Raw genomic sequence first — 23435 nt, 5'->3', positions numbered from 1 at the left:
TATTCCGATTGCGTGCCCGTGCCTCAGTGGCAGCTGGGGGAAGCCTGCCCGTACATATTTGGAGCAAGATAGCCATTGTGGGGTAATGCCTGTGCGGTAGCACGCCTGGTTGTGAAGGGCAAGCAGCTGCAGGCCCGGAGAAGGCGCTCTGTCCGAGGAGCAGAGCCTCCATTGTTTCCAGACTTTTATTTCATTAGCCCCCAGTATTAGCGTGTCTCTCTCTCTCACCTTTAAGTCTTTGATCCCAGGTAGAGGCTAGGAAGAGCTGTCCTCTCCCAGCTGGCGCGTGCAAAAGCCTCTCCCACCGCAGGCCTTGACACAAAGGGGTGTGTAAAAAGAAAGTTCCAGAGCCCGCTTTCCATTCGCGCGCGCTCGGGGTGAACCTGACCTCAGGAAAAATGCAGGGCGATCTGCCCTTGTTTGGCAGCCACTCCGGGGGATGCGACAAGCCTCGGGAGAGGAAAAAGGGAATTCCTTTCAGAGAAAAAGCTGGCAGTGCTTTCTCCGGGATCAAAGACTTCTGGAAAAGTTTCCTGTCTGGGAGCTAAAGTTAGATTCCACCCAAACACACACACACACACGCAGCACGCCGATGGGCATCCCGGCAAGGAGGCATCGCCCTGCCCACACATCCCTCCTTTGCGTTGGGAAAGTACAGGGCGGAGTGGGAAGGAACTGCCCCTAGGAAATGCTAGAGAGAGTGGGGGGGGCACAGCTGTCTCCAAGGCCGCCCCCCCCTTGAGAAAGGACGTAATCAAGAGTTGGACTTAAGGGACAGACTTTCCAGAGGAAAAGGGAGGGGGCATCCGAGGTGGGACTTATTTAGAGCAGGACTCTGCAACTATGGCCACTCGATGAGCTGGGAACTTTTAACTCCCAGAATTCCTGAGCCAGCTTGGCTGCCTCAGGAATTCTGGGAGTCGAAGTCCCCAGGTCATCCAATGGCCGTAATTGCTCGCCCCTGGTATAGGGCATGTGAGAAGAAGGTGCATTGAGGCTTCTGGAGTAAGCAATGTTTTGCATTGCAGGGAAAGCCACCCTGCAGTGGTCTCTTTTTTCTTTCTTTTTCCCCTTTTGCTTTTCTGTCCTTCTGAAGACATCCTAGGAGTCCGAAAGTGTTTGAGCAGCCGATCCCTTTAGCGGTCTAGACACACACACTGTAGATGGTATCGGCGCTGCTTGGAAACAACTACGTCTGTACTCAGGTTAGCCAGGCATAGGTTTTATCCTGGCCCCGTGCAACCTGACATTCTCCAGTTTTGTCCCAGCCTTGTGGGAAATGCAGTCCGGTGTATTTGGCAAGTGCCAGGTTGAAGCAAACCAGTAGTAGAGGTTTGGGCTTCTAGCTGCTTGGAGGGAACTTAAGTGACCCTAGGTATGTGCATCTCACAACACACCTTGGACATTGGCCTCTGCCGTCTTCCCATCCTGCGAGTAAGGCTGCAGTATTTCCCTTCTGGCTTTAAAAACATCCTTTTATCCTTAGCGGATTTCTCGGCTGGAGGGGGTGAGTTTTACGATAATTATTTCAGTGCAGCCGGTCCTGGTTTGTTGTTTTTTTTTTAAACCTAAAAGAGGATTCCCCCCCTCTAGGAGCAGCTGATCCACCGAGGTCCTTTTCTGCAGTCACATCCAGGGTGTGTGGATGTCAGGGTGTGTGTGTGTGTGTGCGTGTGGGGGGAGGAAATGGATCGCCCTTGTCCTTTGCAGCTCCTCTTTCTCCAGATCAGTGCTAGCGAAACTCCTCTGCCTGACTCCCTAACTGGTCCCGAAGACCTAAAGCAGGGTGGCTTCAAACTCGGCCCTTTGATGACTTGTGGACTTCGACGCCCAGAATTCCTCAGCCAGCGTATGCTGGCTGGGGAATTCTGGGAGTTGAAGTCCACAGCTCTCGGGGACACCCTTGATTAGACAGGGAAAGAACAAGCCACTTTGAAGACAGAAGAGATCCATCGGAGGAACCAGAGATCAGATCCGTATCGGATTCTGTGCCGCAAAGCCTTGTGGCAAGTGGGCGCCGGGGGCATCCCTGTCCAGCTAAGGGTCATCACTGCCAGCCTCTTTTGCTTTTTTTAATCCTTCATTCTCATCCCGCTCATCCTCTGGGACTCCTTCCAACTTCTGCTTGGTAGCTGAGCCTTACCTGTCTAGTTCCGGCTAGACGTCGAAAAGATTGTAGCCTGCTTCTCCCCGCCGGGTGCGCGGCGCCCGGCGGGACACACACACACACACACACACACACACACACACACACACACACTCTTTACAGTATTCACCGTGGGTAATTTATTTAACTAGTGAATGTAGCGTTTTGAACTAATTTAAGAAGAAAACTAACGGCTTCTTGGCAAGGGAGTCTGTCCTTCGTACTCGGCTCAGATTTCATGATTTGTGTTCCTGGTTTTGGGGCGTGCGGGGGGGGCCTCTTTGGGGTTCGGAAGCCAGCTAGGGGCGAGGTGGGGAGACGGGGTGGGGTGGGGTGGGGCTCACTCTCCAGGTATTTTTCTATCGCAGGGCTAGCCGCCGTGCCCACCAGCCGCCCACCTCCTGGACACTTAAGGAGAGAGGGGGGTTAGAATAGCAAGGGGGGGAGCAACAGCTTTCTCCCCCCCCCCTCCTGGGAGCCTCTCCATCGCTTCTCCTGCTTCCTTCCTTCTGTCCCCCATGTGTCCTTCTCCCCCCCCCATACTTGTGAGCACTAAACCTATAAACTTAAACGGCTTTTAAAAATGAGGAATGGTTTTAATGTCGTTGGGAATGAGTTCTTCTGTTCTTTTGTGGTCTGCGTTTCAAGTTTCTGTATGTAATGTAGTTAAAAAAAAATTGCCAAACCACACTGTCTCCTTGTGTGCGTATGTGTGTGTGTGTGTGTGTGTGTGTATGTGTGAGTGTGAAGAAGCTGGTCAAAGTGAAGGGCCTTTCAAGGTGGGCTGTAGCGAAGTCGGACTGCCCAGAGGGCTGTCGGAGAATGCAGAGCCATCTTTTCCGGAGGGAAGCCACCCTCCCCTTTTATAATACCACCAAAAAAAAATGGTGGTCTTTGGGACATGGCAAAGTCTAAACCAGGGCAATCTAACTGGGGAAGCTTTTTAAGACCTGTGGACTTCAACTCCCAGGATTCCCTAGCCAGCCATTCGTGGTAATAAACCAAAGGCCACCTCTGTGGCTGGGGTTATTCTGGGAGTTGAAGTCCACAGGACTTCAAAGTCACTTAGGTTGAACATCCCTGGTCTGAAGCAAACCCAGAGTAAATCTATGCCCCCATGGCCTGGGACAACAATTCCCCACGTTTCCCTGACCCACATTCATAGTCCTTAATTCCCCCCCCCCCCAGCCAAAGACACGCTTAAGACTTTCAGCAGCATTTTGTCCCAGTAGGATTGATATTTCTACCACCCTACCTGGGGCTTTCTGGGAATGGAAGGATCCACCTGGAAAGTGACACCCTTGGGAGAGCCTGGGATACGAGGCCCACCTGTCAAATCACCTCTTCCCCCTAGCCCGCCTTTGGAGATAAGATAACCTTTATTGTCCTTTGTTTACCGTGGGCACGACGACACACATCAGAAAATGAAATGTAGTTCCCCGCTCTCAAAGCGAACCCATACATGCACCTAAGACATACTATATACAACATACGTATAGGCCTACACCCCTACATATACGTAACATATGAATGTTAAACACTGTCCATCTTGAATATATAATGGAAAGAGAGCCCGCCAAGAAGGCTTCGGCCCTGCCGCTTTGACCCGGTTGACCTTCCCTTCAGAGCCACGGAGGATGATCTGCAGCTTTTCCTTCTAAAAGGGGATTATTTGAGGGTGGGGGAATGCAGTAACCCCTAACTTGGTTTAGGCTGCTGCTGCTGGCCCCAAGGAAATGGGGGGGGCACTCCTTAGTGGCCAGGCAAGTCCGGGCCACCGAGGAGACCAGGAGAAGCCCTGGCCATTTGCTTGAATTTGCTCCTTGCCAGGAGGTTTGTGGGCATTTATATGGTTCTGGAGGGAATCAAACAAGAAGAGAAATCTCTCTACAGGGCGTCCTCAGCTTACAACAGTCCTTTGAGTGACCTTTCAGAGTTACAAGGGCCCTGAAAAAGAGGGACATGTGGCCTTTTTTCACGGTTCTGAGGTTTGCAGCCTCCCCACCATCACGTGATGCTTGGCAATCGACTCACATTTGTGATGGTCGCCGTGCTTGGGGGTGTGTGTCCTGGGATCCCCTTTTGCGACCTTCTGACGAGCAAAGATTCACTTAACAACCGGGTTACGAACTTATCAACTGCATTGATTCACTTAACAACCGTGGTGAGAAAAGTCGTCAAACGGGGCAAAACTCAGCTAACAAAATGTCTCGCTTAGCCACAGAGGTTTTGGGCTCAGCTGTGGTCATAATTCGAGGACTGTACGTACTTTGGGATTTTTTTCGCCCCAATCCAGTTTTCTTCTATTCCAAAGATCGAAATACAACATCCGAAACAAGAAGAGACGAAAGAAAGCTAAACGAACGGGAATTTTTTAAAAAAAACCCCACACTTTATCTCCCCCCGCCCCCGGAATGTCTGGTCCAGGCTGTCCCCAAAGTGCTTTTTCAAGAGGCAACCGGAGTTTCTGAATTTTTCTTTGAAGAGGTTTCGCTTCTCAGCCCAGAAGTTTCTTCAGTTCTTCTGCAATGTTTTGCGGAAATCTGTTCATACTTCCACACCGTTTGAAGGGGGTTCATCCCAAAGGGTGTAGCTAAATGTCTATGGAGATTCTCCATCCTCCAGGTCCAGCGTGTCCCAAAAGGCGCTTTTTTCCAAGAGGCAGATGGACTTCCTTCGTTTTTCCTTGAAGGCTTTTTGCTTCTCATCCAAGAAGCTTCTTCAGCTCTTCCTCTCCCCCCCCCCAGTTGAACACTGACAAATCTATTGCAACAATTAATAGCTCCCCCCCTCCTTGCAAAGCAGGTCCAAAATTTATAAGCATCTATTTTCTATTGTGGGATTCTGAATCTGCTTTAGAGATGCAGCTCATAAGTACAAACGTCCCTAACCCCTGTGTGGACCAATCTCTCTGAAGAAAGCCTGTGGTGTCCCTCTTCTCTCCCCCCCCCTTGCCCCCCCCCCGGGACCCTCAAATGCCTACCTTCCCAATGAGGATGCTGGGAGGGAGCCAGATCACCCATGGCTTGTGAAGAACGGTGAAAAACATTGCCTTTTATCACCCCCCCCTTTTGAGTTCCTCCTGTAGCCATTTCAAACCTAGATTCATTCACACAACAGCAGATGTTTAAAGGATTCAGCAGACGATGGGCGAACGGCCCCGTGGAGACTGCAGGGTTGGAAAACATTCCAAACAAGAACAGTTGCAGCCAAATGGGCCATTGGATACTCTGCAATGGCCGAAAAATATATATGAATCCTGCAAACTGGGACATTGTCCTGTGGGAAAAAGCACATCTTGGCTGCCGTGAGATATGTATCGGCTCTTTTTTTTTATTGCAAGTCTGTGCATTTTTCTGTTGCTGAAATAAAGGGGCCCAGGGCGATGGGAAGAGAACGGGCGAGTGGCAACCTTATGACCCTGTTTGGACTTCAACTCCCAGAATTCCTTGAGCCAGCAGGAAATTTTGGGAGTCCACAGGTTGTAAAGTTGCCAATAGTAGCCCACCTGTGGCCTAGATTAGAACAGGGGTCTCCAACTTTGGCCACTATAAGACATGTGGACTTCCAGCCAGGAATTCTGGGAGTTGAAGTCCACAAGTCTTAAAGTGGCCAAGGTTGGAGAACCCTGGCCTAGAGGGAAAAAAATTCTATTTGTAGAATTTCTATTCGTGGAATAGAAAATAAATGTCTAAATATTTCTCGGTTCAAACCTCTCCCTGCGCCCCGATGACGACGCTTGCGTTATGGCAAACCTTCAGCCGCAAAATATACTGGAAGGCTTTTAAGAAGAGACGGGACAGCCATTTGTCTTGAAATGGCCCTAGGGCAGGGGTCTTCAAACTTGGCCCTTTTATGACTTGTGGACTTCAACTCCCAGAATTCCTCAGCCAGCAAAGCTGGCTGAGGAATTCTGGGAGTTGAAGTCCACAAGTCATAAAAGGGCCAAGTTTGAAGACCCCTTCCCTAGGGTCTCCTGTTTGAGCAGGGGGTTGGACTAGAAGACCTCCAAGGGTCCCATCCAGCTCTGATGATGTTCCATGTTCTAAATCCCATAAAGAGGAACTGAGCTTCTCTGGTCGGTCCCTGTAATGAGGATTTAATTGGGGTCGGACTACAGGTAGTCCTGAAATTACAACAGTTCATTTAGTGACCAAAGTTACTGGAAAAAGGGACTTATGACCGTGTTTCACACTCAACGATCGTTGCAGCGTTCCCGTGGTCACGTGATCAAAATTAAGACACTTGGCAGCTGACTCAGATTTACGACGGTCGTAGTGTTCCTTTGGTCACGTGATCCCCTTTTTTGCGACCGTCTGACCAGCAAAGTCAGGGGGGAAGCCAGATTCACTTAACAACCATGACTAATTTAACAACTCAAAACACTCCTTTTCCACCTGGCTGACCTAGACTGACAGGGATTTTAATTATATTTACAATTCTAACTCTATTCTTTAATTTATTTTAATTTATTTATTTATTTAATTTATTTCAAATTTTATTTTTAATTTACTGTACAGAGACCTTTAAGTTTTGTTGTTGTTAGCCCTGAGTCCCAAGGTAGGGCGGGATATAAATCCCATTAATAAATAAATAAAAATATATAAAGTGCATTCATTCACTTAACAACAGTGGCGAGAAAGGTGGTGAAACGGGGCAAAACTCGCAACCAAACTCATTTAGCAACAGAAATTCTGGACTTGGTTGTAAATCGAGGGCTTGCCTGTACCTGAGGCTTTCCAGCACTTTTCCGCTCTGGGGGGGTCTGCCCAGTTCTCTGCAATGCTGGGAGCCCAGGCAACTCGACCCCCGCTGCAGAACCAGGGCCCCCCCCACCCCAATTCCTTCTCTGCAGGGGGGGACACGGCTGGGAGGGGGGTTAGAAGAAGCGCCCCCCCCTCCCCAGATGTGGAACGGGGCTTGCAGGACCCTCCGCTGGAATGGAACCCCCCCCCCCGTGCTGTCCTGCCCATCCTTCCGGGGGGGGGGGCTGAAGCAAGTTCACCCATCAGCCTTCTCGGAATGTTTGTCAATCCGACCGGGTTCAGATGGGTGGACTTCAACTCCCAGCATTCCCTAGCTAAGAAAGCTGCCTGGGGAATGCTGGGAGTTGAAGTCCACGCCGCTGCGGCCGACTCCTCCCCACGCCCGGATCCCGCTCTCTGTCCGACGGCCCCCCCACCTCCGGGAAAGGGGCGTGGCCCTGGCGTGGAGGAAGGCGGAGTCCGCTCTCGATAGGGCGGCCTCCAGCCAATGGCGAGGGGGCACCGTCTTCCGTGCGGCCAATCAGGACGCGGCGGGGACGAGCGGGAACTCGGCGCGCGGGCGGCTGCAGGGCGGACGCGATGGGGGACCGGGAGCTGCGGCGTGAGTGGTGGGAGTGCTGGGTTGGGGTGGGGGTTAAGACTACAAATTCCATCCTCCACGGCTAAACCCCCCCCCCCCGCCCGATCCCTCGCTTCTCGTGCCCTGGCCGCGAGGACCCATCCTCCGCGGCCAGCGGGGCGCTGCTGCCGCGAGCGCGGAGGATGGGAGCTGGAGTCCGGGGGCGGCTGGAGGATTACCGGGCGGGGAGAGCCGGGGACGGAGCATTGCAAAACAGCGCCCTCTTTTGGCCCGCTTCGAGGAGCCCCTTCCTCTAGCTTCTGCGGGGTGGGGGATTCCAAAGGGGAGGGTCCCCCGAGGTCCTCTAGTCGGGCCCTTACAGTTGGTTTCCTTCCTTCCCTGCCCCCTTTCCGGGATGCTGGGATCGCCTTCGAGGGGAGAAAAAGAGCTGTTGCAGGGATCAAAGGGACGAGTGGGGAAGGGGCTGGACTGTGTTTGGGGGGGGGTAATCCTCGGACACAGCTCAGGTCGTGGGGGGGGTTCTTGGGGCAGGCCCCTCCTCCCAGCCTTTCCTGCCAACCTCCCAGGGGGTTGGGTGGCCAGATAGGTCTGACCCGTGCTTGGATCTAAGCGTGTCCCAGATCAGAACATATGACATATAGAGTACATGGATCACAGTACATAGAACATCATCAGAGTTGGGAGGGACCTTGGAGGTCTTCTAGTCCAACCCCCTGCTCAAGCGAGAGACCCCATAGACCAGGGGTGTCAAACTCATCATGTGACGTGTCGCGACTTTTTCCCCATTGCCGAAGGTGAGGGGAGTGCGGTTTCGGCATGACGCATCCGCCCCACGGGCCGACAGTTTGACACCCCTGCTATAGATAGACCATTGGTAGTCTTTCGACTTACGGCCACAATTGAGCCCAAAATTTATGTTGCTAAGCGAGACACTTGTTAAGTCAGCTTTGCCCCAGTTGTTAAGTGGATCTGGCTTCCCCATTGACTTTGCTGGTCAGGAAGTCACAAAATGGGGATCCCAGGAGCCTGGGATGCTGCAACCGTTATAAATGTAAGTGGCCAAGCCTCTGGATTCTGATCACGTGACTGTGGGAATGCTGCAGTGGTCGTAAGTGTGAAAAATGGTCATAAGTCACTTTTTTAAAATGCCGTTGTAACTCCGAACGGTCACTAAACAAAGACTTATTAAGTCGACCACTTCCTGTATTAGAAGCCTGACTTTAACCTGGAAGAGAAAAGGTCCAATTTCACTTATCCCACTGGGCCTGAAAATGACCGACTTTAGCGTGTGGACAGGGGCTGTGCTACAGCCACGAATCAGTGAGCATTTTTGAAAAGTACTGCAGTGAAGTTATCTCAGATTCAGGAGCCCTCAGTGCAAATTAATGATGGTTAAAAGAAGAGCCGTACTAGATCAGGCCAATAAAGGGATGCTCCTAGGTATTTTATTTATTTATTTAATTGCTATCCCGTCTACATTATTTTTACGAATAACTCAAAAGGCAACAAATATTTAATACACTTTCTCCATGGGCTTTCACAATAATGCTGGCTTTAGAACTCACAGTGATCCTGGTGATTGGTCCAAAGTCACCTAGCTTTCATTCCTAAGGCGGGACTAGAACTCACAGTCTCCTGGTGACTGGCCCAGAGTCACCCAGCTGGCTTTCCTCCCTAAGGCGGGACTAGAATTCACCGTCTCCTGGTGATTGGCCCAAAGTCACCCAACCAGCTTTCATGACTAAGGTGGGACTAGAACTCTCACTCTCCTTGTGATTGGCCCAAGGTCACCCAGCTGGCTTTCAGGGCTAAGGCAGGACTAGAACTCTCACTCTCCTGGTGATTGGCCCAAAGTCACCCAGCTGGCTTTCATACCTAAGGTGGGACTAGAATTCACAGTCTCCTGGTGATTGGCCCAAAGTCACCCAACCAGCTTTCATGACTAAGGTGGGACTAGAACTCACCATGTCCTGGTCATTGGCCCAAAGTCTCCCAGCCAGCTGAGTGCAGGGGACCAAGAGAGTATTTGTAGCCAAGTTGAACTATGGGTTTCTTTGATGCTCTCTGAGTTTGATGGGCTTTATTTTTTACAGATGTTTCATGACCCAACTAGGGAACATTATCAGTGCTAGAAGGGAGGGGGCTTTGGGCTCTGACCTCGGGTTGGTTTGAGTTCAAACACAAGGCTCAAATGTGGGAGTTGGTGAGTTCTAGTCCCTCCTTAGCCATGGAAGCCGGCTAAGAAGAAGTGAGGTGGCTTGGGCTGAGAGAGAGTGACTGGCCCAGAGCCACCCAGTCGGCTTTCATGACTAAGGCGGGACTAAGAACTCACCCTCTCCTGGTGATTGGCCCAAAATCACCCAACAGGCTTTCATGACTAAGGCGGGACTAGAACTCACCGTCTCCTGGTCACCCAGTCAGCTTTTGTGCTTAAGGCCGGATTTGAACTCAGGGTCTCCTGCTTTCTTGCCTGGACCAAACCGGCTCTCAGCCAAGTGGAGGATCCATCGTTTGAATGAACCTTTATTGTCAAAGTACAACCATGTATACACTGAGATTGGCTGAGCCTCCCTTCGTGCCCCCACCACCACCACAACTCACAGTGACAACAAACCCTCCATCTTATTACACCATGTGAGCTTATTGCACAACGCACCAGCCTCGCAAGTCAATCATGCATAAAGTTTATAAAACTATTTCCCGTTCAAAAGCCTGACAGCCCACGGATAAAAGCTGTTCTTCAGCCTGTTGGTATGGCTGGCTATACTCCTGTATCTCCTACCAGATGGTGGGAGAGTAAAGAGATACCGTCCAGGGTGTGAGTCGTCCCTGAGAATTTTCCTCACTCTTCCAAGGCAGTGGGCCCTGGCGAGGTCATCCAGTGGTGTCAGGCGACAGCCCACGATGTCTTGTGCTGTGCTCACCACCCTCCGTAACGCTTTCCTTTTAAACCCTGTGCTGAGATTCTTGCCACTTCCCTTCGCCTCCTCCAGAGATCCAGAAGAGCAAGGAGAAAGCGCGGCGGAGGGGGGACCAGAAGGAGGAAGCCACACTCTGCAACCGGCTGGGAGAAGTTTTGGCCCGTCACGGTGAGCGTCACGAGGGTTGAGACCGTCGCTCAGGGGGCTTCAGGGGCGACCCACAGCGGTCACTTCAGACAGCATGGCTGGCACAGGAGGAAACACGGGGACAGAGAACTCAGTGACTCTATGAGGTTGAGGGTACAAAGGAGAAACGTACCTGGTAGTCCTCGGCTTACGACCACAGCTGAGCCCAAAATTTATGTTGCTAAGTGAAACATTTGTTCAGCAAGTTTTGCCCTGTTATACACCCTTTCTTCCCACGGTTGTTAAGGGAATCATTTGAGTTGTTAAGTTAGTAACGCGGTCTGCCTTTCCTCTGCTGGTCAGAAGGTCGCAAAAGGGGATCCCGGCGACTGTCATAAGTACGAGTCAGTGGCCGAGCATCCGAATTTTGATCGCGTGACCCTGGGGATGCTGCAACGGTCGTAAGTGTGAAAAACTGTCACAAGTGGTCTTTTTCCCCCTTTTCTGCTCCCAGTTCAGTGCATGAGCCCCCCATGTTTGCCCCACCGGGAGTCCTCGTCTTACGATCACAATTGAGAATTTGTTAAGTGAGTTTTACCCCTTTTTATGGCATTTCTGGCCACAGTTGTTAAGTGAAACACCGCCGTTGTTAAGTTTGTAACATGGTTGTTAAGCGAATCTGGCTTCTCTCATTGGCTTTGCTGGTCAGAAAGTCACAAAAGAGGATCACGTGACCACCACCACCAGCCCCGGGACACAGTGACCGTCATAAATGTGAACCAAGCGGCTGAATTTGGATCACATGACCGTGGGGAGGCTTGAAAGGTCGTAACTGAAAAATGAGTCCCTTTTTTTCTGTGCCGTAACTTTGAGCGGTCACTAAAATCTTGAACACCCTCAGGATTCAGGTGAGGCTCTGCAGAAGAGTGAAATGAAGGCCTGGCCATTCGTCCCCTCCATTGCTCTTCGTAACAGAATAAGAGTTGGAAGGGACCTTGGAGGACTTCTAGTCCAGCCCCCTGCTCAGGCAGGAGACCCTCTACCATTCCAGACAAATGTTTGTCCAATCTCTTTTTGAAAGCCTCCAGTGATGGAGCACCCACGATTTCTGGTGGCCAGCTGTTCCACTGGTTAACTGTTCTCCACTATCAGGAACTTTCTCCTTAGTTCCGGGCTGCTTCTCTCTTGTTTCCAACCATTGTTTCTCTCCCTTGCCTTCCGGTGCTTCTTTTATGGCAGCCCCTCAAGTATTTGAACACTGCCATCATCCCCCGCCCCCTCGTCCTTTGCTTCTGAACTTTTAGAGAATACAGAATGACAAGAGTTGTAAGAGACCCCGGAGGTCTTCTAGTCCAACCCCAGGGCGAAGACCCTACAACTGTTTCAGACAGATGGCTGTTCGGTCTCCTCTTGAAAACCTCCCGGGATGGAGCCCCCACAGCACCCTGGTACATTTCCCACAGTTCCTTCCTCCGCCATCTGACGGTCGCCACTGCCCCTTCCACCCTGCAGGACGCTTTCGGGAAGCTCTGGACGAGCACAGGCTGGAACTGCAGCTCCTGGAGAGCAGCAAAGACCTCATCGGCTGCGCGGTCGCCCACCGGAAAATCGGGGAGTGCCTGGCTGAGCTGGAGAACTATGAAGCTGCCCTCAAGGTAGGAAGGCCGGGAGACTTTGTCTGAAATGGTATATAGGGTTTCCTGTCTGAGCAGGGGGCTGGACTAGATGACCTCCAAGGTCCCTTCCAAATTTTTTATTATTATTATTATTATTATTATTATTATTATTATTATTATTATTATTATTATTATTATTATTATTATTATTATTATCCCTGATGGGGATTGGTGGGGTTTTTTATTGTTGTTTTATTTGGGTTTTAATATTGTATTGACTGTTTTTAGTGGGCATATATTTAATCCTTTTTTAATTTTTGTAATCTTTGTATTTTTATTCTTGCCCTGTTCACCGCCCTGAGTCCTTCGGGAGAAGGGCGGTATATAAATATTATTAAATAAAATAAAAATAAATAAATTATTATTATTATTGACGGGAGGGAGCACCAAGTGGGAAGGACCTCCAGACATTGTCCAGGTAGTCCTTGGCTAACGCCCGGTTGCTTAGCAACTGTTCAAAGATACCACATGCCCTCCAGAAGGTGCTTGTGACCAGTTCCAAAGTCCCGTCCCCCGGTCACATGACACTCCCCCCATGTGGTCACGTGACTGCATTTCAGGCCCTCGGCAACCAGATCGCATTTAGATCTGTTTGCAGCATTTGTTTGTTCACTTCACTTCGTTTTTGGTTTGATTCGATTTGATCCGATTTCTGTATCCGTCCATCTCAGCAAACAAGTCTGGGCAGTGTCAAGCCTCGAAGGAACGTTATTCTGCTCGGCCATTTTCGATTCTCAGCTTGCCGACAGACGCAGGGGGGAAGGGGGACGTTCGGAGTGCTCGGCGCACCTGGGAATCAGGGTCATTGAAGAACTGTTTGGCTGGGAACTGAAGATTTTCTCCTAACAAATTATCTGACGCTTAATTGGGGAATGTGATTGGCACTGTCAGGAGGAAAGGGACTTCCTACACTTTTAATTTATTGCTCTGGCGCCCAATTTCCCAGAGCTGGTTTTCTGCTCGTCAGTGCTGATATGCTGTGCTCAACAAAGTTTTGCATTAGAGACGGGAATGTCTCAGCTGGGCTTACTTTGTTGGGATCATCACTCGGAACCTTGACAGGCGGCCCTGGAAATCAAAGCAGCCCAGAAACACACGGCCACAGTTTGTGTGTTTGCTGTTTCCTTTACGGTTTGGGGCAAAGACACACCGTAGCAAACCACAACCACTTAATGACCGCTACTAAAAATCGGTCAGAAAACCGGGTCGGCCGTCACGCGATGACCCGCTTCACAACCGTCACGAGACTCCATAGCGGTTGCAAGTCAGGGACCGCCCGTACTTACCGCTCAACCCAGCGAACGGGGATTTGAGGTGGTTGTGTGAGCGCAGCTTCCTCTCCGTCTCTCTCTTCCCCAGCACCAGCGCCGCCATCTGGAACTGGCCAGCTCCGTCTCCAACGGGGTGGAGGAGCAGAGGGCTTGGGCCACCATCGGCCGCACCTACATGTTCATGGCCGAGAGTGAGCCGCTGGGGGAAGCCCTACAAGAGGCTGAGAAAGCCTTCATGAAGAGCCTGGGCGTTCTGGAGGAGAAGCTGGAAGGTACCACGGCTGGAGAGAGGTGGGAGGCAGGGCAGGGCCCCCTGGGGTCCCATGGGTTGGTATCCCCCCCTCTGAAAGTGGGACAAGGCCTTTGGGGGGGTTTAAGAACCTGCGTCTTCCTTACGGGAGGATTCCCGAGTTCGGGGTGGAAGCTGGCTGGTCTACAGCAAGCTGTCTTCTCACGAACGAGGGTAAATACAGTGGTACTTCGGTACTTGACCGCTTCAAAACTCCTCGAATTTGGTACCCGGTGCGTTCCGACATTAAAGTATCATCCTGGTATTTGTTTGTTTCCTACTCGAATCGCTGCGATAGAAAGAGGGGGAGGACCGTGGGGAATGGACAAGAAGTCCTTCCCGGAGGAAATAAAGGGTCAACTGGTAAGATACCTTCTTTGTCTGGCACTCGTTTTTGGTACTCGTCACCCCTCTTGTGTGGTGCCACCCATTAACCAATTCACGATGAGTACCGAGGTACGTCTTTGCCAGGATAATATGGCAGGATACAATCTGAGTGGGTCAGCGGGACCGGAGATTCCGTCTTCCGAGCTTTCGGAGCCCGTCTGCAGGGAACGTCTCTCTCCTCAAAATAGCACGGCAGAATAACCCAGTTGGAAGGGACCTTGGAGGTCTTCTAGTCCAGGGGTCCCCAACCCCCGGTTTGTGGACCGGTACCAGGCCACGGCATGCCAACAACTGGTCCGCACAAACAAGCAAAGCCCCATCCGCGGGATGCAGGCAGCACACAAAACCAGGCACCCTCCACGGAACCGGTCCCTGGTGCCCAAAAGGTTGGGGGCCTCTGTTCTAGTCCAGCCCCCTGCCCAGGCAGGAGACCCTACACCTTTTCAGACAAATGGTTGTCCAGTCTCTTCTTAAAAACCTCCAGCGATGGAGCATTCACAGTTTCTGGAGGCAGGTTGTTCCACTGGTTAATTGTTCTAACAGTCAGGAAGTTTCTCCTTAGTTCCAGGTTGCTTCTCTCCTTGATGAGTTTCCGTCCGTTGCTTCTTGTTGTGACTTCTGGTGTTTTGGAAAATAAGTTGACCCCTCTCCTCTTTGTGGCAGCCCATCAATATGCGTTGTACAGAATACATACGCACACACATATATAATATAGATAGATGTGTATAGAATGTACATAACATACGTGCACTGGGCTGTTCTACGCATTGTATTTATATGGTTCCTGGTCATGTGCAGCTTTTAATTGTTAATTAGGATGTTGATGGCTGGCTATTAAGTCACCCACTGTTGTTTCCCTGTGCCCTGGGCTCCTAGGTACCTGATAGGCCGATGGTAAATCAGCTCTCTACAACTAAAAGCTACACACAGCCAGGAGCCATATAAATGCAATGCCTAGAACAGCCCAGTGTACACATTCTAGAGGGAGAGGAAGAGGGGCTGCCACAAGGCAGGGTGGTGGTGGTGGTGTCAAATTATTCACCAAAGCACCAGAGGGCAGGACGAGAAACAATGGTTGGAAACTGACCAAAGAGAGAAGCAACCTGGAATTAAGGAGAAACCTCCTGACAGTGGGGACAATCAACCAGTGGAACAGCTTGCCACCAGAAATCATGGGTGCCCCATCACTGGTGGTTTTAAAGAAGAGGCTAGACAGTCACTTGTCTGAGATGGTATAGGTTCTCCTCCTTGAGCAGGGGGCTGGACTAGAAGACCTCCAAGGTCCCTTCCAGATTCTATTCTATTCTATTCTATTCTATTCTATTCTATTCTATTCTATTCTATTCTATTCTATTCTATTCTATTCTATTCTATTCTATTCCCATTCCATATCCATATCCATATCCATATCCATATCCATATCCATATCCATATCCTATCCTATCCTATCCTATCCTATCCTATCCTATCCTATCCCCTGAGGATGGGCTCAAGCAGGACCCCGAAGGCTTGGAAGGACCAAACTCAAACTCAGATCGGATCCCGCAGGCTCTCTTCTCCTTGCAGGTCAGGTCCCGCGGAGGGAGGTGAGCGAGATGAGGGCACGGCTCTACCTCAACCTGGGCTTGATCTATGACAGCCTGAGAAACCCAGCCCTGCGCACCTCCTACATCAAGAAGAGCATCTACATTTCAGAGTAAGGGGGCCCCGGGGGTTCCTCCTGAGGGGCCACGGCACGCCTCTCTCCTCCCGGCTCCACCTGGGGCTGAATCTGCTGAAGGGGAGCAGGGGGCTTTGGGAAGCCCTGGGGTTTGCGGAGGCCGGGAGGGCTCGGGGCAGCTCTCTGCTGGGGGTTGGACTAGAGGACCTCCAGGGTCCCTTCCAACTCTGTTACAGGTAGTCCTGGACTTAGGACCATAACTGAGCCCAAAATTTCTGTTGCTAAGCGAGGCATTTGCTAAAGTGAGTTTTGCCCCTTTTACAGCCACAGTCGTTAAGTGAATCACTGCAATTATTAAGTTAGTAATACGGTTGTAAAACGAATCCGGCTTCCCCCCTTTGACTTTGCTCGTCAGAAGTTCGCAAAAGGGGACCACGTGAGCCCGGACATAAATATGAGTCAGTTGTCAAGCATTCTGAATGTAAATTGCGTGACCATGGCGGGGGGGGGGGGAGAAGGATGCTGCAACGGTCGTAAGTGTGAAAAAAAGGATCACAAGTCACTTTTTTCGGTCGTAACTTTGAACGGTGACTAAACGAACTTGCAAGTCGAGAACTCCCTGTCCGTACGTCCGAAGGGCTCCTCTCCAATACCTTAATTGGTTATTTATTTATTTTTCTTCATTCATACTTCACACAAGCTCTGAAGCACATCAAAATACAAACCAGCATATATAGAAAATAAAATGTGAGGGTGGAAATATTAACTCTTAACGCTGGAACTCTGGAGGATAAGCTCCTTGCGGGCAGCCAGAGAGATTCCGGGACTCCTTGGCCCATCAGGCAGGGCGTTGCCAGGGCGCCCACCGTCTCTTTCCCCACCTCCCAGGCAGGCCCACCTGTCGGAAGACCTGTTCCGAGCCTACTTCAACCTGGGGAACATCTACCTGCGGGAAAAGGAGCACTCGAAAGCCATGCGCTGCCTGGAGCGTGCCCGGGAATGCGCCTGCAAGATGAAGGAGAAATGCATGGAGAGCGAGTGCTATGCCAGCATCGCCCAGGTAAGAGAAGACACCTTGAGAGGGGGGCTCACCTGGGCCCCACGGATTCCAAGGTGCTCTGTCTCCTTGCTCTGCACAAGCGTGGCTAAATCCTAGAGCAGGGGTGTCCAAATGTGGTCCCTTTAAGACTTGTGGACTTCAACTCCCAGAATTCCTCAGCTAGCATGCACTGGCTAGGGAATTCTGGGAGTTGAAGTCCACAAGTCTTAAAGGAACTAAGGTTGAATACCTGGCTGGGGAATTGTGGGAGTTGAAATCCACAAGTCTTAAAGGGACTAAGGTTGAATACCTGGCTGGGGAATTTTGGGAGTGGAAGTCCACAAGTCTTAAAGGGACCAAGGCTGAATACCTGGCTGGGGAGTTGAAGTCCATGAGTCATAAAAGAGCCGAGGTTGCCTACCCCTGGTATAAAGTTCCATCCTTGGGAGGGGGTTGGACTAGAGGACCTCTGAGGTCCCTTCCAGCCCTAGGCTTCTATGTTGCTTTGAGAACAAGGGCAGCCCTATCCCCAGTGGTGCTCCTGGCCTGCCCGGGCATGGAGGAAGAGGCATTCTCTGACCTTTGCCCTTGGTCACCCGCAGGTCCTGCTGGGTCTGGGGGATTTTGTGGCCGCCAGACGGTCGCTGAAGAAGGCCTACCGCCTGGGCTCCTGGCAGCCCCAGCAGCGGGACAGCGTTGGCCGCAACCTGCGCTACGGTGAGTGCTGGTGCCTGTGGGTCCGGCCGCAGGCTCTGGGGCTTAGAGGGTGCCCCACGCCCCTCGCCACCCTGGTGTGACTCTTCCCGCCCGGCAGCCACGAAGGTGAGTCGCTTGCAAGGAGCCCTGGAGGAGGCCGAGGCCGCTGGTGACCTGGAGGCAGCCCTGGGACTCTCCGAGCAGCTGGGTGACCTTTTCTGCAAGATGGGCGAGTATCGGCGGGCTGTGGGAGCCTATGAGAAGCAGGTAGGGGCAAGGGGTTTGGGGGGGCAAGGCTGCGAAGGAATGGGGGGAGGGGGGAGGAAGAGGGGCCAGCTGCCCCTGCCAAAATGGCCCCTTTAGGTCTCTTGCCCGGGCAGTGATGGGGGTGCTCCATCACTGGAGATTTTTAAGAGGAGACTGGACATTCACCTGTCTGAGAGGGTGTAGCTTCTCCTGCTTGAGCGGGGGGCTGGACTAGAAGACCTCCAAGGTCCCTTCCAGCTCCATTATTGATCATCGCACAGTCAGCCAGATGTTCAGACGATCTGGCATTTTTGTCTACCTATCGAGTCCTTACCAAGGACCTGGGATAGGCAGATGTGGATGTTTGGTGTTATTACAGATCTCGTCGCAGGATGGAAGCAGTTTCTAGTAAGGCCGCCATTTGCAATTGACTGAGGGCGAATTTGTCAATGCCGATGATGGTGCTCAAGTGGTGCTCCAGTTGTTTTGGGATTGCACCCAAGGGACCTATTACTTGGGTGCAATCCCAAAATAATTGGAGCTATATTATTATTATTATTATTATTATTATTATTATTATTATTATTATTATTATTATTATTATTATTATTATTATTATTATTATTATTATCATTATTATTATCATTATTATTATTATATTACTACTACAAACAGAAGTAACAATGATAATAATAATAATAATAATAATACTGTAATAATAATAATAATTTCCTGCCCCCTAAACTGTGTGGGCTGCTCTTTTTTAGCTCAGCCACGCCCAGGCCTTGGGGCGTCCGGAGCAGGAGTTGGCTGTGATTCACGTCTCTTTGGCAGCCACCTTTGGGGACCTCAAGGACCATGCCCAGGCGGTGCAGCATTACCAGGCAGAACTGGCCCTGCGGCGTGGGAACCCCGTGGAGGTAATGGGGGACAAGAGGAGGAAGGCTGCAGGGGGGTGTCTACAAGATGTGCTCCCCCCCACCCCCAGCCAATGCCTCCTGCTGAGACAATAGCATCCTGGAGGGAGATGGTGAGGTAAAACAGACGTCTTCAACTTGGCAACTTTAAAGCCTGCAGACGGTGGCTGGCTGGGGAATTCTGGGAGCTGAAGTCCACAAAAGTGGCCAAGGCTGGAGAACCCTGGAGACTACTTAAGGTTGTGCAGTGGTGAATAAAGTAGAGTAGAGTACGATAGGATAGGGTAGGATAGGATAGAACTCTAGAATAGAATAGAATAGAATAGAATAGAATAGAATAGAATAGAATAGAATAGAATAGAATAGAATAGAATAGAATAGAATAGAATAGAATTACAAATAGAATAGAAATAGAATAGAGTAGAGTAGAATAGAAAATAGGAGAAATAGGATAGGTTAGGATAGAACTCAGAATAGAATAACAAATAGAATAGAATAGAATTAGAATAGAGTAGAGTAGAATAGAAAATAGGAGAAAGAAATAATAGAATAGAATAGAAATAACTACCGTATATACTTGAGTATAAGCCAAATTTTTCAGCCCACTTTTTTGGGCTGAAAAATCCACTTCGGCTTATACTCCAGTGAACAAAAAAAAAAAGAACTTCCACCCCCCAGTTTGGAGAGCTGCTGCTTTCATCAAACATGGACGAAGGCAGCAGCTCTCCAAACGGGCGGCGGCGGTTTGGAGAGCTGCGCGCGCAGCTCCGCCGCCACCTCTGCAAGCCTCCGCTGAGAGAATGGGGCGGTGGAAGCTTGCCACCCATTTTCTCGGCGAAGACTTCTTTCGGGGGATGCAGCCTCTGCCGCCCCCTTCTCTCAGCTGCCTGGGCAGCTGAGAGAAGGGGGCGGCAGAGGCTGGATCCCCCGAAAGAAGTCTTCGCCGAGAAAATGGGCGCTGAGGCGCCTCATTCTCTCGTCTCAGCGCCCATTTTCTCGGCGAAGACTTCTTTCGGGGGATGCAGCCTCTGCCGCCCCCTTCTCTCAGCTGCCTGGGCAGCTGAGAGAAAGGGGCGGCAGAGGCTGCATCCCCCGAAAGAAGTTCGGCAGAGGCTGCATCCCCCGAAAGAAGTCTTCGCCGAGAAAATGGGCGCTGAGACGCCTCATTCTCTGGCAGCTGAGAGAAGGGGGCGGCAGAGGCTGCATCCCCCGAAAGAAGTCTTCGCCGAGAAAATGGGCGCTGAGACGCCTCATTCTCTCGTCTCAGCCCCCATTTTCTCGGCGAAGACTTCTTTCGGGGGATCCAGCCTCTGCCGCCCCCTTCTCTCAGCTGCCTAGGCAGCTGAGAGAAAGGGGCGGCAGAGGCTGCATCCCCCGAAAGAAGTCTCCGCTGAGCGAGAGAATGAGGCGTATTGCAGGCTAACTGCCCCCTGCCAGGAGTTTGTTCCTGACTGGCTCAAGGCCAACTCAGCCTTCCATCCTTCCAAGGTCGGTAAAATGAGGACTCAGATTGTTGGGGGCAAGTATGCAAGTAATGCTGACAGTGTAAAACCGCCCAGAGAGTGCTGTAAAACACCAGGAAGTGGGACATAGGTCTAAATGCTTTTAAGCTTGGTCTATTCTGTCCACGCCAGGAGGGCAAAACATGGCTGAACATCGCCCTGGCCAAGGAGGAGGCTGGCGAGACCTACCAGCAATTGGAGACCTGTTTCCAAGCCGCTCTGCAATGTGCCCAAAAGGCCGGTGACCCCAAACTGGAGGTGAGCGGGGGAGGGGGGTGCTCTGGGGGGAGTTCGCAAAAGGAAGGTGGTGAAAACAGGAAAGGGCCATGGTTGTCCCAAAGGGTTATTTTTTCAAAAAGTAACTGGACCTTCTTGGTTTTTTTCTTTCAAAACATTTTGCTTTTCGTGCAAAAAAACGGGATTTCTCCCGATTCCGTCTATAGAAGGGAGGGGGAGTCTCCAAAACTGGCGACTTTTAAGACTTGTGAACTTAAATTCTGGGAGTTGAGGTCCACAAGTCTTAAAGTCGCCAGGTTTGGAGAATGCCGCTCTCTAGTTCGCCTTTGCTTGACCTGGAGCAAGACTGACAGCTGCGCTTCAAAATAAGCTGTCAACACCCAGCTCAACGATCCAAATAAAAGTCTCAAGTTCATTTCGTTTCCGAAAGTCTTACTGTTTCATGAATACACGGCATGGTAACGTCGAAGCAAAACTAACTCTGAGGCCCCCAGACACCAGTTCATAGAATTAAACAATAATCTCTCCAGTCCAAACCCCACCCTCTCGTGTAGTCCGTGTAAACCATTTCACTTTGTTATGGGAACCGTCTGCCTCTTCTCCACACCTACTGAAATGTCCTTGGAAGGGTTTCAGGCTCTCACAGTCTGTTTCGGAATCGCAGAGGTTTCGTTTCTTCACCTTAACCACACACATCTTTACTCCAATGGCAAGTTGAAACGAAGAGGCACCTAGCTGCCAAAGTTTCATTCTTGACATTAGCCAGATGATCACACCAATCGCTCTTTGTCAGCTTCAGATCCTGCAGCACCTCCAAGCTTCTCAGCAGAGATGGGGCTGCCCGCCAGAGGCCACAGCAGAGACGTCAGCCCGGCTGCAGGCCCTCCGTGCCTCCCAGGGCTGCCCCTCAGACGGGGAGAGCAGCGAGGAAGAAGAGCTGCAGAACAGCCAGGACTTGGAGGCCAGCGACGTGGAGCTCTCTGACAGCGGTGAGCATTGTGGGAAAAGAGGCCAGGCGGGTTCTCCTGGCCCTGGACAAGCAGGTAGTCCTCAACGACCACAACAGAGCCCAAAATTTCCATTGCTAAGCGAGACAGTTGTTAAGTGAGTTTTGCCTTACATTACAATCTTTCTTGCCACAGTTCTTAACTGAATCACTGCAGTTGTTAAGTTAGTAACAAGACTGTTAAGTGAATCTGGCTTCTCCCATTGACTTTGCTGGTCAGAAGGTTGCAAAAGGGGATCACTGCGACCGTCATAAATGTGAGCCAGTTCCCACGCATCTGAATTTTGATCACGTGACCCTGGGGATGCCGCAACGGTCGTGTGAAAAAAAGTCTTTTTCCCCCCAATGCTGTGGTAACTTTGAACGGTCACTAAATGAGCTATCGAGGACCACCTATAGGGAGTCCAGTTTTTAGGTCTCGCCCTTCCTGGTGGAGGAGAGGGGGTGGGGGGCTGGTCGAAGGGCGGTGTCAAGTTTCCGAGTATGGGCTTTTCAAGTGACTCTGAGGCATCGTTTACCTTAAAAGTCCTTTATTAGCCTAATTATACACCGGCAAATGCTTGCTTGAAGGAAGCTGGAATCTGAAATCTCTGCCCCCTTGCACAATATATTAAAACACAATTCTCCACCTTTCTAATTTTGTCATTAATCACATTCTCCACTTGATTTAAAGAATCAGTTTCCCTTCCGTTAGAAGACCCAGAGGAATGGCCTTGAAGGTGCATTCCTACTCATTCCCCCTCCTAACCTTAAACTAAAGCAATACACTAGCCCAGGGGTAGGCAACCTCGGCTCTTTTATGACTCACGGACTTCAACTCCCAGAATTCCTGAGTCAACTCCCTGAAGTCCATGAGTCATAAAAGAGCCAAGGTTGCCTACCCCTGCACTAGTCTTAAAGCAATACACAAGTTTAACATAGGAAACGGCTACTTCTTCATCTCTTGTCAAGCAAGAACATTCGATGTTAGCAGCGCTGACAGGCGGGCTGCAATTGTCCTGACTTGTTAAACGGTCACTTAACCTTTGTGAGTTCTTGCTGAAGAAGGAAGGCAGGAGTGAGGATGCCACCTTAATCCAGGTGAGCCCCGCCTCTTCCTGGTTGGTCCAAAGGCAGTCAGGACCAGCCTGTGCCAGGAAAGAGCTTCTCCCTTTGAAATGGCAGCTTTGTAGTCCTGGGGGTGTTCCTGGAGTCGGTCCCTGACCAAGGAAGCCAGGAAGACGCTTTCGCACAACAGCGCTGGGCCAACTGCCCCTGGAAATGCCAAGATATGGGGGTGGGGGGTGGGTGGGCAGCAAACAAGCCTCGTTTTCCTCCCCATGGCATCGACCGCTTCAACCTTCTCCTCGGTTTGCCTGGAAAGCAGCCCCAGAGCGCAGCTACTAAGGGGGAACAGGATGATGTTAGAAGGGAGAGGTCGTACAAGAGGGAGACACGGACATTGTGTGGAGTGGAATTTGCACGGGTTGGAGAGGGTCTCTGCCTTGGAGCCCTCTGGGGGGCCCGCCCAACGGGTCCAGGGGGACTTTGGAGCCCCTGATGCTTCCTCTGACACACACACACACTCACACACCCGCCCCCCGCTTCTCTTCCAGATGAAGAAGAGGACATGGAAGGCTACAGCAAAACAGTCCCTGGGCGGCGGAGGGTCAGCAAGGTCAGCCCAGAAGCTTTGACTAGGGGCGTAGGGGTGGGTGTCAGCCACGAAAGACCCCCACGTGAAGGCTCAGTTAAACTGATTTATCACTCAACGGCCTATGCACAGGAATTTTAGCAGTGCCTGCTCAGTGATAAGTCAGAGCCAAAGGAATTCGAGGGAGGCTGGAGTGATTGTAGGGATTCTTGGCTGACACCTCCTTTGACTCGGCCCCAAGTTCTGCCATCCCTTTGCCTACTACATTGAGGCGCTCCTTTGACCCCTTGGCTTTGGGCTGGTATGGCGGGTGGTTGCCTATCTTCCCGCGGAAGGG

At 51.1% G+C, this 23435-nt stretch overlaps 1 protein-coding gene across 1 annotated transcript in view; it reads left to right on the top strand.

Moving 5' to 3' along the window:
- Window positions 1-7491: 7491 nt before the first annotated feature.
- TONSL (tonsoku like, DNA repair protein) overlaps window positions 7492-23435 on the top strand; it is a gene marked incomplete at its 5' end in the record, with an annotated part of 29773 nt that continues 13829 nt past the window's right edge. Inside the window, 12 exons of the mRNA XM_081323530.1 lie at window positions 7492-7513; window positions 10486-10581; window positions 12052-12194; window positions 13575-13758; window positions 15729-15858; window positions 16711-16882; window positions 17464-17578; window positions 17676-17824; window positions 18571-18723; window positions 20355-20480; window positions 21253-21448; window positions 23061-23122. Of these exons, the coding sequence (XP_081179656.1) occupies window positions 7492-7513; window positions 10486-10581; window positions 12052-12194; window positions 13575-13758; window positions 15729-15858; window positions 16711-16882; window positions 17464-17578; window positions 17676-17824; window positions 18571-18723; window positions 20355-20480; window positions 21253-21448; window positions 23061-23122 (1548 nt within the window). The remainder of the gene's footprint in view (window positions 7514-10485; window positions 10582-12051; window positions 12195-13574; window positions 13759-15728; window positions 15859-16710; window positions 16883-17463; window positions 17579-17675; window positions 17825-18570; window positions 18724-20354; window positions 20481-21252; window positions 21449-23060; window positions 23123-23435) is intronic.

This window comes from Vipera berus, assembly GCF_964194415.1.
Source record: "Vipera berus genome assembly, chromosome: 3".
In the NCBI taxonomy this organism is placed as follows: Eukaryota; Metazoa; Chordata; class Lepidosauria; order Squamata; family Viperidae; genus Vipera; species Vipera berus.
The sequence above is the reverse complement of the archived record's forward strand: the minus strand, read 5'-3'. Positions and strand labels throughout refer to the sequence as shown.